The 17,956-nt window shown below is 32.8% G+C and overlaps 2 protein-coding genes across 2 annotated transcripts; one reads left to right on the top strand and one right to left on the bottom strand.

Annotated features, from left to right (window-relative positions):
- Positions 1–11,306: 11,306 nt before the first annotated feature.
- LOC122293376 (putative 12-oxophytodienoate reductase 11) lies at positions 11,307–14,833 on the bottom strand. Its single transcript, XM_043101932.1, has 5 exons — positions 14,677–14,833; positions 13,376–13,516; positions 12,992–13,122; positions 12,358–12,534; positions 11,307–11,996 (listed from the first exon to the last, which is right to left on the bottom strand). Exons 1-5 carry the CDS (start codon positions 14,745–14,747, stop codon positions 11,401–11,403), a joined length of 1,116 nt encoding a protein of 371 aa, XP_042957866.1. The 5' UTR covers positions 14,748–14,833; the 3' UTR covers positions 11,307–11,400.
- Positions 14,834–16,442: 1,609 nt separating this feature from the next.
- LOC122295140 lies at positions 16,443–16,779 on the top strand. Its single transcript, XM_043104206.1, has 2 exons — positions 16,443–16,633; positions 16,733–16,779. Exons 1-2 carry the CDS (start codon positions 16,513–16,515, stop codon positions 16,777–16,779), a joined length of 168 nt encoding a protein of 55 aa, XP_042960140.1. The 5' UTR covers positions 16,443–16,512.
- The last annotated feature ends 1,177 nt before the right edge of the window (positions 16,780–17,956 follow it).

Here is a 17,956-nt window from a genome sequence, read left to right as displayed (position 1 = left end):
CTACAAAATTATTGCAAAAGTTAATCTTAATAGGCTCAAAACCATTTTACCCCAAGTGGTGTCAGATAATCAAAGTTCTTTTGTCCCAGTTAGGCTTATAACAGATAATGTTCTTGTGGCATTTGAAACTTAAGGCATAGTTGTGTGATGTCATTAAAGTTGGATATGAATAAAACCTATGATCAGGTGGAATGAAGTTTTCTTAAGAACATTATATTGAAACTTGGTTTTGATCGAAGAAGGGTGACTCTTATATTATCTTGCATTAAATATGCTTATTAAGGGCTACTTCTTCACATGCAACATCTTGAGATTTGCATCAAGGTGATCCATTATCTCCTTACTTGTTTGTTCTTGTTTGTTCTATGTACGAAGGGATTATCTTCTCTTCTTTAGGTTGTTGAACTCAAGAAATTAATCAAGGGTGTTAGAATTTGTCCTAGATCTCATGTTATTACCCATTTGTTTTTTTGTATTTGACACTTTATTATTTTTCTAGGTACTCGCTCTCAAAATGAAAGTTTGAAGCAGTTATTACAAGTCTATGGGTTGCCTTCGGGACAACAAATAAATATGGTCAAATCTGAACTTTTAATTAGTTTGAACTTTTAATTACAAGTTGATGCAATTACGGCCATTTAGGATTTGTATTCTTTATAACCTCATGATTGGTATTCGGGCTTTCCTTCTTTCATTGGTCAGTCAAAATGTAATACGTTTAAAGAGTTAAAAGACAATGTTTGAAACCAGTTACAAAGCCGGAAGGAACAATTGCTTTCACAAGCGGGTAGGGAAGTATTAATAAAGGTGGACACTATGAGCTATTTTCTATTACCGAAATCCTTTTGTAAAAACATAGAAGGATTGTTTGCTAAATTCTGGTGAGGCAATGACAATTTGAACAAAAGATATATTGGCTACTAATAAATATACATTTTAATTTTTTTGTAAAATTATATTAACCTAGTAAAATAGTTTGTAGATTAGTTAAACCCATTTACATGAAATGAGTTGAAATGAGTGTGTCGTATTAATATATTTCTAATTAATTACTAAATGGATCAAAACGGGTGATATGGCATGACTTATTATTTAAATCTGTTGTGCTAGAGTTTTAATGTTTGATCTATTTAGCTTAACGGGTCGTGTTTGGGTTGACTCATATAATCAAATGTTCCTAACTTTACACGACATAAACATGACTCGCAAACTTGAATTATTACCCCTACCTTTATGCCAATAACATCTTACCCTTACGATTGCAATAACTTCGTTGTGACCTTCCTTTAGTCAATGCAAGGCACAAACATACAAAAATGTATTTTTCAATTTTGTGATTGAAAAAGAAACAACAGTTAGCCACACTAATTATATCTTCAAACACAACCCCGAGTTCCATGGTGGCACACCTTCAAGAAGAGTAAATATGGGTGAATATGAAATTGGATTGTAGGCTTCATATTTAAAACTATATGATAAAGACAAAATTAATAAGTAAAGTTATCTGTTAGCCTACACTTGAGACTTGTGCCGTTCCAATTGGTCTATATGACATATAGATTAGTACAAGTACAAGTAATCTCAAGTAGAGAAGAAACTTGGTGTAAAAAGAATGCATACATTAGAGAAATGATATGATTTGCATTTTAAAGTGTGCAAGTCTCACTTACTCTTTTTGAAAAAGTGATTAAATATAAGACCTATATGAAAATTTTAACTTTTTAATTGTGGATCATACTCTTTTTCAAAGTGAATGCATAAGACTTGCACAAATTAGGATTGTATTTACTCCATACATTAAGAGGGAGGATTCTACAACCTTTTGTTTCTTTTATCCTTCATCTTCTGGCTTTTATTATTCTTTGCCTTGTAACATATTAAAATTAGGTGTGCTGGGCAGACCTCGTACATGGCCTACTTGGCACATCTACTCGCCTTCGTTGGGTATTGGACAAACTACCTGCTTGATATTTACAGGTAGGCTGACATATAGATGAAGAAAAATTAAAGGGACATGTGGGTTGGGTGGGTATATATATGTAGTATAAAAATACCTAATTCTCTCTTCTCTCTCCCTTTATTTTCTCTCGCACAACCGCACCTTTTCTTCTTCATCTCCATCCGTTGTTCTCTTCTTTTTCTCCTCATCATCTTCTTATTCTTCATCTCGTCTTCTTTTTCTTCTATTTCTCCTTGTTGAACTCAAGGTTTCAAGTTTCATGTGATTATAAATCTACACATGGATTTTGATGATAACAAATGAATTCAAAGAATAAAGAAGTCTCAAGCTCAAGTTGTCTACACAATGGAGTCAAGCACATCAAGGAAACAAGCATGAGCAAGAAGGAAACAAGTTCACATTAAAATTATAGAGTAATGTTGTAAATCTCTTCAAAATTCAAAATTAGGATTAATGTTCAAAATTAATATTTTATCATAAAGCATTAAAATACATTTTCCACATGTGCATGAATATTTTTGAAAATTAAATTTGAAAATTTTGAAAGATAATTGATTGTCATCTTTTGCATGTGCATGCCTTGATTAAAGGGTTGAATTTTGAAAATATTAAAGATGATTAATTGTCATCTTTCACATGTGCATGTTTTATTTGAATATTTTCAAAAGTGATTGATGCTTTTTTAGACTTATACAAAAAGTAAAAGATTAGGTTTGAATTTTTTGAAAATGAAAGTGTGCTCATTTTGTCATATGCCAAAAGTAAAAGATTAGGTTTGATTTTTTTGAAAAAGTGAATGATGTTGTCTTTGACAATTGAAAAAGAAGAACCTTTTATTTGAATTTTTTGAAAAAGTGAATGATGTTGTCTTTGACAATTGAAAAAGAAGAACCTTTTATTTGAATTTTTTGAAAAAGTAAATGATGTTGTCTTTGACATGTGAATCTTTTTAAATTTGAATATGAAATCTCATATGCCTATAAATAGATCATTTGAGAGCTTCACATTCACAACACCAAGAGCATACAACATTCATTCAAAGCTTTCATTCTCTCTTCTCTAAGCATTGAGCCTTAATCCTTGTTCATTTTGAGAGATATAGTTTGCACTGTATTGTTCTTATTTCACTCATTGAGGAGTGTTTTCTGATAACCTACCCACTATCAGCTCTTGTATCAGAAAAAGGGTGTGTATAACCCTTGTGTGTGTAGAAAGTATTCTATACTGGGAATAGTTGAATCACCACATGTAAGGTGATTGCAAGTGTAGAGGGTATTCTACACGGATCCTTTGTAGCGGTATTGTTCAAAGGTGTAATAGGTTTCTATCTCCACCTGAAGGAGGTTGAATAGTGAATTTGGGAATTCTCAAGGGGTAGCTTGAGGCGAGGACGTAGGCAGTGGGGCCGAACCTCGTTAACATACTGAGTTTGCTTCTCTCTTACCCTTACTCTTTATATTTATTGTTATTTCATATTTTGTTTATATTTTATATTATATATTTGATTTATAATTATTATTTTTTTTTATACAACTCAATTCACCCCCCTCTTGTGTTAGTCATCTGGGCAACAATTGGTATCAGAGCTAGTTGACCTGTACTGTTCATACAGGCAGATCACTCATGGGAACTCTCGCTTGTGACTGTGTCACCGAAGCAAGACTCTCCAACCATGAGTGACGGTGCACCGGTAGAGACGGTGGCCGGCTAGTCTGGTAGGTACAATTGTTAGGTGACATAGGTGCGGCCTATGATCAGTAACAATTGGTATCAGAGCTAAGAGCTCTATTATAAGATTAACTATCTTTTGAGTTAAGATCTTATGGCTAGCATTGCAGCTTCATTTGGTGAAGGTCAATCTAGCAGTCGGCCTCCACTCTTTTGTGGAGATAATTACTCATTTTGGAAAGTTAGAATGAGAATATTTCTTCAAGCTCAAGGTAAAGAAATCTGGAAATGTATTGTAAATGGACCTTATATTCCAACAAAAGTAGTTGATGGAGTAAAGGTCAAAAAGGAAGAAGAAGAGTTTGATCGTAAAGACGATAGACTTTATACTTTAAATTTAACTGCTATGAATTTATTATATAATGCTCTTAATGGAAATGAGTTTAATAGAATAATGAATTGCGCTACGGCAAAGGAAATTTGGGATAACTTGGAAGTAACTTATGAAGGAACTTCGCAAGTAAAGGAATCAAAAATTTATATTCTTACTCATGAATATGAAATGTTTAAGATGAATGATGATGAATCTATTTCTAGTATGCACACTCGTTTTACTAACATCATAAACAGTTTGACAGCTCTTGGCAAAGTTTATTCCAAGGTGGAGATAGTAAGAAAAATTCTTAACTCTTTACCAAAACATTGGGAATCAAAAGTTACAACGATTCTTGAAGCTAGAGACCTCAAGAAGCTCGAAGTCAATGAACTCATTGGGTCACTTATCACCCATGAGTACACATTGAAAAGAGGAGAAGAAGAAGGAAAGCCAAAGAAGAGCTTAGCACTTAAAGCTGTTCCTCATGAAAGTGAAAGTGATGAAGATGAGAAAAATGACGATAAAGATGAAGAAGTTGCGATGATAACAAGAAGAATTCAGAGGTTCTTGAAGAAAAATAGAACTCCTCCGAGGAAATCTTTCAAAAAATTTTCTAAGAAAGATTCAGGTAAAAACGACACTTTAATTTGTTATAAATGCAATAAACCTGGTCATATCAAGCCAGATTGTCCTCTGCTAAAGAAAAATCGAAACAAGGGTAAGAAAGCAATGAAAGCTACATGGGATGATGATTCAAGTAGCTCAGATAGTGAAGCAAGCAATGAAAAATCAGCAAATCTTTGTCTTATGGCTAAAGATGACATTGAGGTAACAAATCTTGATAATATTGAAAATCCTTCATATGAAGAATTGTAAAATGTTTTAGAAGAGATTTATGAGGAATTTGAAAAATTGGGTATCAAGTATACTGCTTTGAAAAAGAAAAATTCTTCTTTAACAAACGAAATTGAAATTTTAAGAAAAGAAAGTATCATTTTGAAAGATGAAAATCTTGAATTGAATAAGAAGAAAACCAATTTAGAAAATATTGTTGAAAACTTTACGAATGGAAAAAGAAATTTTGAAAAACTTCTTGGTAGTCAAAGATGTGTTTTTGACAAGGCAGGTTTGGGATATATGCCAAAACAAAAATACAAACCTTATAAAAATTTCTTTGATAATCATTCTACCTCAAAGACTAATATTCAAAATTCTTTTCATAAAAATAATTTTGTCAAAAAAGGATATTATTATAATCATTCAAGTTTTTCATATATGTCACATGCTATTTGTAATTTTTGTAATAGAAATGGTCATAATTATCATACTTGTCCTATTAGAAGAAATCATATAATGACTATTAGGGCCATATGGGTACCTAAAAATCTTGTTTCTTCTAATACTAATAAATAAAGGACCCAAAGAACTTGGGTACTAAGAAAAATCATTTTAATTGTTTTTATAGGTATGCATGAAGTCATCCACAAGTAAAAATAAGTGGTTTTTAGATAGTGAATGTTCAAGACACATGACGGGAGACAAGACTAAGTTTTTTGATCTTAGATCTAAAGAAGAAGGACACGTGACATTTGGAGACAACTCGAAAGGGAAGATCGTGGGAATAGAAAGTCTCAATCTCAACAAAGAGAAAGCAATAGAGGAAGTTCAACATGGAGCCATTAGGAAAGATCATCAAAATTTAATACAAGATGCAACCAAACAGTGGAAATTTGTGAAAGATCATCCAGTGGAACAAATTTTGGGAGAACCTTCACAAGGTGTAAGTACTCGATCATCTCTTAGAAATATTTGTAATCATACTGCTTTTCTATCTCAAATTGAACCCAAAAATATTGATGAAACACTTCTTGATGAATCTTGGATTCTAGCTATGCAAGAAGAGTTGAATCAATTTGAAAGAAATGATATTTGGACACTTGTTCCTAGACCCAAAAATCATACTATTATTGGAACAAAATGGGTTTTTAGAAACAAGAAAGATGAGTCTGGAGTCATTACTAGAAATAAGACTCGACTTATAGCCCAAGGTTGTAATCAAGAAGAAGGAATCGATTATGATGAGACATATGCACCTGTCGCAAGATTAGAAGTTATTCGAATGCTACTTGCATATGCTTGTTATAAAGATTTCAAACTTTTTCAAATGGATGTTAAAAGTGCTTTCTTAAATGGTTTTATAAATGAAGATGTATATGTTGAGCAACCTCCAGGTTTTGAAAATCATATTTCCCCAAATCATGTTTTCAAACTCACAAAAGCACTATATGGACTTAAACAAGCTCCTAGAGCTTGGTACGGGAGATTCAGTAGTTTCTTGATTGAAAAAGGTTTTTCAAGAGGAAAAATTGACACAACTCTTTTCATTAAATATGAAAATGATGATATTCTTTTGATTCAGATTTATGTTGATGATATAATATTCGGTACTACTAATGAAAATATGTGTCAAGTTTTTGCTAAGACTATGCAGGAAGAATTTGAGATGAGCATGATGGGTGAATTTACATTCTTTCTCGGATTGCAAATTAAGCAAGCAAAAAGTGAGACATTCATCAATCAATCAAAATATATTAAGGAATTACTGAAGAAGTTTGGGATGGAAAATGCTAAGGAAATTGGAACACCAATGAGCCCATCAACTAAACTTGATAAAGATGAATCCGGTAAGCCAATTGACTCGAAGATATATCGAGGTATGATTGGTAGCTTATTATATTTAACAGCCAGTAGACCAGATATTATGTTTAGTGTGTGCTTATGTGCACGTTTTCAATCATCTCCAAAAGAATCACATTTAATTGCAGTTAAGCGCATTCTTAGATATCTTAGTGGTACAATTAACCTAGGGTTATGGTACCCTAAGCACACATCTTTCGATCTAATCAGCTACACAGATGCAGATTATGCTGGCTGTAAAATAGATCGAAAAAGCACTAGTGGAGCATGCCATTTCTTAGGTCATGCATTAGTTTCCTGGTTTAGTAAAAAATAAAATTCTGTTGCACTATCTACTGCTGAGGCAGAATATGTTGCTGCGGGTAGTTGTTGTGCTCAAGTTCTCTACATGAAGCAACAACTTGAAGATTTTAAACTCAAGTATAATCACATTCCAATCAAATGTGATAATACAAGTGCTATAAATCTTTCAAAGAACCCAATACAACATTCTAGAACTAAGCATATTGAAATAAGGTATCATTTTCTTCGACATCATGTGCAAAAAGGCGATATAATATTAGAGTTCACAAACACACACGATCAGTTAGCAGATATTTTCACAAAACCTTTACCAGAAGATAGATTATGTATGATCAGAAGAGAAATAGGTATGATGCATGTTATGAATATCTCTTAAAAGATAGACCAGAGTCAATAAAAATAGAGATAGATTTTTTAAATACTTTTACATAAACTTGAGATTCTTAGCCTCATGTTTGAGACGCTCATTCTCTTCATACAATATCATGTCATTCTTATTCATGGGAACCGGCAAGCGGAATGAAGAATCTAATAAAGATTTTAACTGTTTATTCTTCTGCCGAATGATTCCTTCCCTTGTATGAGACTCTTGAACAATTCGTTGAAGTACAACAATTTGTTCTTTGAGCCTTTCAACTTCATGATTTTTGGCTTGTAGCCGCTGAGAAAAAGCAACAATAGAGGAAGAGTAGCGAGTCCCAAGACTCACCAAGTCATAAATAACATCAGAATCTGACTTATTAGTCAGATTATTATTTTCTTGCTGCAACATGGCACCAATGGCAGCTGCAGAAAGGACAGGAGGTTGAGATGCAGAATGCCTCATGGATGGATCTAGAGAAATGTTAGAAGAATGAGCCATTGAGAAAAAAAATAGAAGGCTTAAAACGAGAATGCTGAAGGAATGCAGATGACTTATAGAGATGAGATGAAAACTTGATGCGGATTGGATGAACTTCAGGACTGATTTTATAGAGATAGCATAAAGAATAAGACAACTATTTTCTCTTCAAATCTTATTTAGTCAAAAGAAATATAAGATATGCTGGACACACATTGTCAAAAGTTTTCTTACTAACCCAGCGAGATTAACAGTAGATTGTCCCTATTTTTCTAGTAAACGGTGAACCTCTGCTGTTATCTGCCGATGTTGACCTTGTATCTGAACTCTTTCTCGTTCCAGCTCCTCTATTCGTGGTTGCAGATCATGAGCATACCAATCTGCAAATTTTTTCAACTCTTGGTTTTCTTGCTTTAGTCTTTTATTCTCACTATCTTTATTAGCAAGCTTCTGTCGTAACTCAGATATTTGCATGTTAAGATGATCAATCTCACTCACCCTCGCCATTAACCTTCGAGACAAGATCGTAACAGAGGCAGCATATTGACTACTGAGCATTCTTGATTCTGCAATAATCTCAGAATCAGCCTTACTAGAAAAACGGTTCACTGCTCCTATCATGGTATTGACGGCCTCAGGAGAGAAGATTGATGATTGATGCGTCAAGGGTTCCTATTCAAGTCTGGAACATTAGTGGAAGAGAATTGCTTAGCCATTCTATCGTTGTGGAAAAACAGAACTCAGGTCAAGAAGCGATTATTTTTTTGGCATCCGATAGATGAAAATGATCATTTTTTTATAGAAACTCGGAGTCTTCAATCCCGTTTGTCAACAACATCAGGCGATTGTTTAAATTTTCAGCCGTATTAAATTCATAGAGTTAGGCCTCGAGGCTTTGCAGCACTTGTCGGGTCACGGACGGCTCCATTTTTCAACTATCTACAGTGACTATTAAACGCATCGTTTTCTTTAGTCCATTTATTTGCTGCCGATCCTTTTTAATGATGCCAAAAGGGGGAGAAGTTTTAGACTAGAACATTAACATTGTTTAAATTGCTAAACTTGTTATATATGCTTGGAATTATATTTATACTTTTGCTTGAAAAACTAACGCATATTTTCAGGGGGAGCTTAAGTATTAATACAGGTTTCAAGTTCTATCAAATATTTGTCATCATCAAAAAGGGAGAGATTGTTGAACTCAAGGTTTCAAGTTTCATGTGATTATAAATCTACACATGGATTTTGATGATAACAAATGAATTCAAAGAATAAAGAAATCTCAAGCTCAAGTTGTCTACACAATGGAGTCAAGCACATCAAGGAAACAAGCATGAGCAAGAAGGGAACAAGTTCACATTAAAATTATAGAGTAATGTTGCAAATCTCTTCAAAATTCAAAATTAGGATTAATGCTCAAAATTAATATTTTATCATAAAGCATTAAAATACATTTTCCACATGTGCATGAATATTTTTGAAAATTAAATTTGAAAATTTTGAAAGATGATTGATTGTCATCTTTTGCATGTGTATGCCTTGATTAAAGGGTTGAACTTTGAAAATATTAAAGATGATTGATTGTCATCTTTCACATGTGCATGTTTTATTTGAATATTTTCAAAAGTGATTGATGCTTTTTTAGACTTATTCAAAAAGTAAAAGATTAGGTTTGAATTTTTTGAAAATGAAAGTGTGCTCATTTTGTCATATGCCAAAAGTAAAAGATTAGGTTTGATTTTTTTGAAAAAGTGAATGATGTTGTCTTTGACAATTGAAAAAGAAGAACCTTTTATTTGAATTTTTTGAAAAAGTGAATGATGTTGTTTTTGACATGTGAATCTTTTTAAATTTGAATATGAAGTCTCATATGCCTATAAATAGATCATTTGAGAGCTTCACATTCACAACACCAAGAGCATACAACATTCATTCAAAGCTTTCATTCTCTCTTCTCTAAGCATTGAGCCTTAATCCTTGTTCATTTTGAGAGATATAGTTTGCGCTATATTGTTCTTATTTCACTCATTGAGGAGTGTTTTCTGATAACCTACCCACTATCAGCTCTTGTATCAAAAAAAGGGTGTGTATAACCCTTGTGTGTGTAGAAAGTATTCTACACAGGGAATAGTTGAATCACTACGTGTAAGGTGATTGCAAGTGTAGAGGGTGTTCTACACGGATCCTTTGTAGCAGTATTGTTCAAAGGTGTAATAGGTTTCTATCTCCACCTGAAGGAGGTTGAATAGTGAATTTGGGAATCCTCAATGGGTAGCTTGAGGCGAGGACGTAGGCAGTGGGGCCGAACCTCGTTAACATACTGAGTTTGCTTCTCTCTTACCCTTACTCTTTATATTTATTGTTATTTCATATTTTGTTTATATTTTATATTATATATTTGATTTATAATTGTTATTTTTTTTATACAACTCAATTCACCCCCCCTCTTGTGTTAGTCATCTGGGCAACACTCCTCATTTTCTTCTTCATCTCCTCCATCTCCTTTTCTCATAGTTGACGCTCACAACCATAAGGTCGATGCATGCATGGAGAGTCATGTGGCTCTTCGAGTGCAAATCTAGCGGTTTTCGCACATGGAGAGCCACAACCATTCTCAAATTTGGCGACTTCTGCATGTAAAGAACCATGATTATGGCTCTTTGAGTTTGGATTTAGTGGGTTTCTAGGTGCAAATCTAGTCAATGGTGGACTCCAAAAACATATAATTTTCATATGTTTTTGGTTTGTTAGTTGGAAGTGATATGGATTTTGTTGTTGTGATTGATGGTGCTAGAGGCGGGGATCAGTATGGTGGACCAAGCCACCTGTTAGCCTGTTAAACAGACAAAGCTAGGGAGTATGTGGGGATGAGGTGTAGGAGGGGTGGCTGCCCAACCATGTAGAACATGTAGCACCCCTAATTAAAATAGCATGAGAGTACTGTATTCTATATTTTCATAATGAATTTATCTCCTAAGAACCATTGTCGAGTAGATAAGAGCATCACCATAAAAAATATCCATTATCATTTTTTTCCACTATTTTAATTTATTCTCATATTTATGATTATGCTTTTCTCTATCTCCACCATTTCTAGGCCATCCAACGATTGTTGACTAGCAGATCCAAAAATTGAAGTCAACAAATATAATATAAATCTAATTTTAATATTCATCTGGTCCCACCCTAATTCACTCCCAAGGGTGTAAATAAAGTCTTAGATAGTTGAAAGTATGCAACGATTATTTACATTAATAATGATGATGTTATGTGGTTCCTGATAAATATTTGATTAAAGTTTCACTAATTTTGTTAATTATTGCCTTTTATGATCTAATGATATGTGCTCCTCTCTCATGAAGGATATCCAAAGATCCAATTCCCATAATCCTAATTAGATTCTTTGGATTATAAATATGTTGCAAGAGGTGGAATATAATATGAAATTTGGTAAAAATAAATAAATAATAAGATATCTCTCAATAAACTTTTATTTTTGGTTGTATTTATAATGAATTACTAAAAATTCCCCCATATCATCCTTTGAAAACCTAATTAAGCAACATTCTCATCAAGAAACGGATAATCAGTATAACCAACAACAGGATCAGGAATGTAGAATGTCTCTCTTTTGTATTTGTTGAGAGAAGCATTAAGCTGAAATCTTGTGGGTAAATCTGGATTGGCTAAAAACAAACGACCATAAGCAATAAGATCTGCTCGATTTTCAGTGATGGCATTATTCCCACCTTCCCTGTCATAGCCCCCAGCAGCCATAAAGGTACCTATAAAAGCCTTTTTCATTGGCAGAAGATTGTAAGGACCTTCATATTTTTCTTCAGCTGTGTTCATTCTAGGCTCAACCATGTGGCAGTAAACAATCCCATATTTGTTTAAAGATTCAACCATGTACATGCCTAATGATGTTGGGTTTGAGTCTCCAGATTCCATATAGTCTAAAAAAGGAGACAACCTTATTCCAACCTTGTCTGCTCCTATCTCACTAGCAACAGCTTCGACTACTTCCAATGCAAATCTGCAACGATTTTCAAGGGATCCACCATATTGGTCTATTCGATCATTAACATGATCTTTCAGAAACTGTTCAATTAGGTAACCATGAGCCCCATGGATCTCAACTCCATCAAAACCTAAAAACAAAATAAATGATTGATATCATTAAAAAAGAACCCTAAGTAAATGCTTATTTGTAATCAACTATTTTAAGTGAAAATGACTATTTTCTATTAAAATAAGTCTGTTTACGTCACAAATAGTCATTCTTATTTTTCTTGTAGGTACTAGTACTCAAAGTCTTAAAAGATTATGAATATTAATTATTTCTCTTTGAAAAACTAATTAGGCATGAAATGTGAATAGTTTTAAACTTTGTCATTAATCTCTTTAAAGCTTTGACCAATCAAAACTGCATTCTATTTTGCTTGAACATACATGACCAATTTCGACTTTTAAGAAAAAATTCACGTTTAATTTATGAGAAGATCAGCTTACCAGCCTCAATGGCATTCCTTGCTGCAATTCTAAAATCATTAACAATTTGAGGAATTTCATCTACCCTTAGCTGCCTTGGTGGAGTGAACTGTGAAACATCAATTCCATCAAGTTCAAATTTAGTAGTTAAAGGCTTGTTGGTAGAGGAGATTGGAGCTTGCTCATTTGGCTGTACGCCTGTAAACAAAAATATATATGATCAGGAATATCCAAATTAACAATTAGTTTTCATATTTAATGCATGCAAGAGCGTGCATCTCATATTTTCTATATGAAAACATCAACCACCACCTAAGAGTAGAAAAATAAGACTTGTAATTTGCTATACTTAATAGGTAGGGTAGTACGTGCTAGATTTACAAATGAATCTAAAAGATTAAATTCATAAATTGATATGACTTGATGTAGTAAATTATAGGTACTTTATAATAAAAAGAACTTTACAATCTGTTATATCACATCGAAGTACATTAGTTTGTGAGATTAATTTTGTGAAATCCATTTGTAAATGAAGCATTTCTATAATAGGTAATTACAACAGAATAATTCTTTAATAAAGCTTGAAGAAAAGCACCACATTTTGATCTGTAGGGTGGGAGTTTACAGAGAGAAATACATGAGATTACAAATTAACCTGGAAATGAAACCCTCCCTGCATGCCAAAGTTGACAAAAGAAGATTCCACCCTTCTCATGAACAGCATCTACGATTGGTTTCCACGACTCAACTTGCTCTTTTGTCCATATCCCCGGCGTGTGAGGGAGCCTTTTGCAATCATCATCATATATATACATACATATCAAAGAAACCTAACAAGTTGTTAAACCTTTCAAGGCATGCAAAACGAGGACTACATGATCCTGATCAGCTTTGATCAAGGCTGACAAAGACTACTTTTCTTGTATTTTTCTTTGTTGTCTGTATTAATGGAGTTTCATTCCCGCCACCATTTGTAGAAGGAAAAAAAGAAAAAAGAAAAAAAGAGACAGCTTTGAGAATGACATAAAAAATCAATTACCCAGGAGCAGTTTCAGAAACTCCAGTCGCTTCAGCTATTAGGAGACCGCCATTGGTGGTTCTCTGCGAATAATATATGGCAGCATGTGGCTGAGGAATATGGCCATACGACCTCGTTCTGGTCAATGGTGCCAAAACTATTCTGAAAACAGATCATGTAGTAAATGATAAATTACTAAAAATCGATTCATGATTTCTTAAATGATTAATTATGGCAGAAATAAGGACAGCGTTAATTTGCATAGAGTTTCACCAGTGGAATATTGCTTATATGTCCACAACTTTAACATGGTTTGTTGTGGGAAGAAAAGAAAAAAGAAAAAAAGAAAAGGTATAAGGTTCGAGAAACTGAAGAGGAAAACAAGAAAAACAAAATATAATAATTAATGACTAATTTTCCATGTAAGCCAAGATGCAGTATTAATTATTAGCATATCAGATTCAAAGATGCAGTAGCAATGATATCGCAGATGCTTCAAGTTGATTTGATATATACACAGTATTAGGGGCGGCGGAACAAGGATTTGGTATTTAGGGGGCGATTGAAAAAGTACTTAGTATCTGTGAGTATAAATAATATGTATCTTTTATTTGTAATTATATAAAAAATAATAATTATATAAAAAAATACATTATGTATATAAATTATCTTATAAGATAATTTTTCTTAAGATTTTCGTAAGTTGTTAGAGACTATTACAAAAAGAAAAGAAAATGAAATATCAACTTAAGATTTCTCTTTTAAATTAAGCTCAATGATATTTTTTATGGATTAAAATTAATTTATTATCATCTTTGAAGTGAAATTCTTGATAATTTCTTTTATAATATAAACTAGCAAATGATTTATAAGAAATTCATCCTCTATTCGAATACGTAATTTAAATTTTATAAATTTCACGATAGAAAATGCAATTTAGCAAATTTTCAATATCAGACGATTTGGACCCAATATGATAAAGAATGACGACCCAAACTGCCAGTTATCTAAATAAAGTATTTGACTGGAAAAGAAAAAATACGAAGTTCTGAGTTCTATACATCATATTTGGGTGTTCCGTGTTTTGTTCGATGTCTCGTTTCAAGTGCCACCAGATTTTTCAAACTACAGACAAGCTTCTATATATTCATTCATTTTGGGTGATGATCCACTGATTTCTATATACACAGATGCATGGTCGGGTTTGATTGACGAGGATCGGAGAGGCCAAAGGAAAGCACTCATGTCAAACTCAACAATACGGACTAATAAAAGCTTAATAACACACACATATATATATATATATATGTATGTATAAATACCTGTGAGAAAGATTGAAGTTTCCCATCTTGTAAGGAGTAAGAAGAGGTATAATGGGAGTCTGAGCAGTCATGCTTTTCTTCTTCTTCTTTTCTTGTTTTCTCGTCTATGCTAATTTCTAGTCCAGGATTAATAATGACTGTGTCAGAGAGTTGACTTTAGTGGCTTCAATAAAGGGAGGCTGCCGATTAGGTTTGCTTGGTCAGAATTATAGAATTTTCAGTTTTAAGGTTAAATATTATATTTTAATATTATTATTATTATTTTAAAATTTAAAAAAATAAAGAAAAAATTAATTTTTTTTATTATATTTTATATGAAAATTTAAAAAAATTATAACGATGAGATGAAAATTTTATGTCAGAGTTGTTAATTTTATACCAAACTTTCAAGTACTTCAATAATGAAATTCTCCCTAATTTCCAACTATAAAAATAAGCAATCGTACGTTGTTCTGAATATATTCTGGGAAAGATTCTTCTGGCAATTGGGTGGTCCTCTAACCACCTAGCCTTTGTTTATATCAATTTGTCATAGATCTATTTTTTTAATAAATATTTTAATTTGATCGAACCAGCTAACAGTAATAATTATAACAATATTATAAAGTTCATTTATTTATTTATAATAAAAGTACAACTTTTACTACTTTTGTGAAATGCCACCAAACAAGTCAAGCTCAGCTCATAGTCTCCGATGTGAAAAATATGTTGCAATTTGTCCTCTCGTATTTTTTTTTTTAAGAAAAAAGAGGGGTAGTACCATCGATTTTATTAATATTTCTCACTTTCAATAGAAAAATGAGTAATATTGTATATAATCGTAAAGTACGTAAATACCAATCAATCGTTTTAAAAAATTAATTATTTTTTGAGGTTTATTATTTAAAAATTAATTATTTTTTTGATATGGGTCATGTATTTATTTATTTATTTTTAAATAATTACACAACACTTATATACTTATGACTGCAACTATCATTTCTTTTTTCATTTATCTAGAAGGGTATATCTTATGAGAGACTTTTTAGGAACGAAACGTTTTCAATCCTCAATATTATAGATTCTATAATTTCAACCCATGCTAGAAAGGTGACATTGTATATTCAACAATAACAAAAGTTCACTTGGCTCATCCAAGTGTGTCAAATTATGAACCGAGTTACTGAAAATAATCAATTAATTATGAGAACTTTCTTCTGTCCCAAGGCGGAATTCTTCTATTAGCTTCAAACTATTTGAAAGAATTAAAAAAAGAAAAAAAGAAAAAATAAAGAGAAGTGTTACATTTACAAAAAGATTATATAAAAATAAATTTATAAATTATTATAACTTTATATAATACATTAGATATATTTTATAATTTTATAATTTAATATATCATATCAATTCATGTCAATTTATAAATTTATATATTTAAAATATTTTTGTGGCTAAAGCGTAAAAGAATTCTTGCATGAGAACAAGACTGTAGTCTCGGATTTGATCCTCATGATTTGGGAGTCATTGGGCCAATGGCATGAAATTACTCGAAGTCCAAAAATAAAAGTGTTTCACCAATTGAATTGGGCTAAGAAGGAATTCGAGATTGCTTGAAAGTAGCCTTTAAAACCCTGGGTCATGGCTTGGACAATGGGAAATTAAGGCCCACTAAAAGCAGACCGTCATGACCGCTGGATTTTATTTGCTTGCCAAATCCAACGGCCCCAAGCGGCTTGCAGGAGCTTTCCTTCTCTTGGGCTCTACTCAGGACCGTGACTACAAATAGCCAACCACTGGGGAGAGGGGAGAGAGGGGGGGAGAGAGAGAGTAGATTTTGAGAAAGAAAGCGAGGAGAAGATGCCGAAGTTCGATCCGTGGCCGGTGTTCTTTAAGAGAGAATGGAATCGGAACTGGCCTTTCCTGGTGGGTTTCGCCATTACTGGAACCATCATCACCAAATTCTCTCTTGGTCTCACTGGTACTAGCCCCCTCTCAATCTTTCTCCGCCTCCATTTTTCTCATTCCCTATTTTAAATCCCTGATTTTATTTTTTTATTTTTTATTTAATAACCCGCAGAGGAAGATGCGAAGAACTCTGCCTTCGTTCAGAGGCACAAGAGGTAACCTTTCTAATCACCAAACCCTAGATTCCATCTTCTATCCTCGTGTTTGTTTGCTTCTGTTTGTTTTGCCCAGTAATTTTGAAAACCTGATCTCAATGATGATTTGAAACTGAAATGACGTATTGGAAATACAAAATCCTCTTATACACACATTGAACTAGCTATGTAGCTCAATTTATATTGCTTACAAGTGAGTTTTTAGGCTTGGATTAGGTTTGATTATAATGATCTTCATCTACACAGATTGAAATTGGAAAATTAAAACCTCGCAGTAGGGGGTTATAGTTTCCCAATTTGTAAAACATATTTGTTATTCTCTTACTTATCAAAAAAAAAAAAAAAAAACATATTTGTTATCAAACAAAATTTTTTGGAACTATATCATAGAACATCTAAGCATAGTATTTGATAAATACTTTATATATTACTAACCCTGGCTTCCCCTAGAAGAGATGTTTTTAATTTTCCAATCATACCAATTATTAACCATGGCCGCCAGACACCCACATTGGCTTCTTCCCCTCTCTCTCTCTCTCATTACAGCTTGCTATGTTTTAGCATTACGCATATTCACCAAGTGATTGAACTAGGATACATGCAGCTGACATCAAGTAATTGAATTATAAATGTTGCTACTAATGTCTTTTAGTTGTGTCTTTTGCGGGACCGGGGTTTACTCTGCAGAGGTGGGTCTGAAAGGCCCTGCCTTGGAGAGGTTCCACGACATTAAAAAAAAAAACGTTGTGTCTTTTGCTTGTATACAATAATGTCGACTATTGTTGGAAATTGATTCAGTGATGATTCATGTTGAACTATTCACTTCAATCCGCTGCTATTATGATGAGTTTCTTTTTGAATAACACGATCAATGGCACAACTCTTTTATGAGATAATTAGCTCTGAATAAGTACAACTAAAGTCGCGTGCTAATATGCATACCAATACTGATTTATTCATATTCAAACTTTAAATTAGCTCTGTTCTCAATAAAATATACTTTTTTACCAATCACATTAGATTGATGCACATATTAGTGCGTAATTGTGCTTGCAACTAGATTTTACCTTTTAATAATGTCATCTATTTTCTTTTTCAACGTAGTTCTTATCATTAATGCAATTGGATCTGGTCATAGTTGTCTAGTAGATTATTTATTTATGGCATATTAATTTTTTTTT

Source organism: Carya illinoinensis, chromosome 14, assembly GCF_018687715.1.
Source record: "Carya illinoinensis cultivar Pawnee chromosome 14, C.illinoinensisPawnee_v1, whole genome shotgun sequence".
Lineage (NCBI taxonomy): Eukaryota > Viridiplantae > Streptophyta > Magnoliopsida > Fagales > Juglandaceae > Carya > Carya illinoinensis.
Note: the sequence above shows the minus strand (reverse complement) of the source record. Positions and strands in the feature narration are given on the sequence as shown.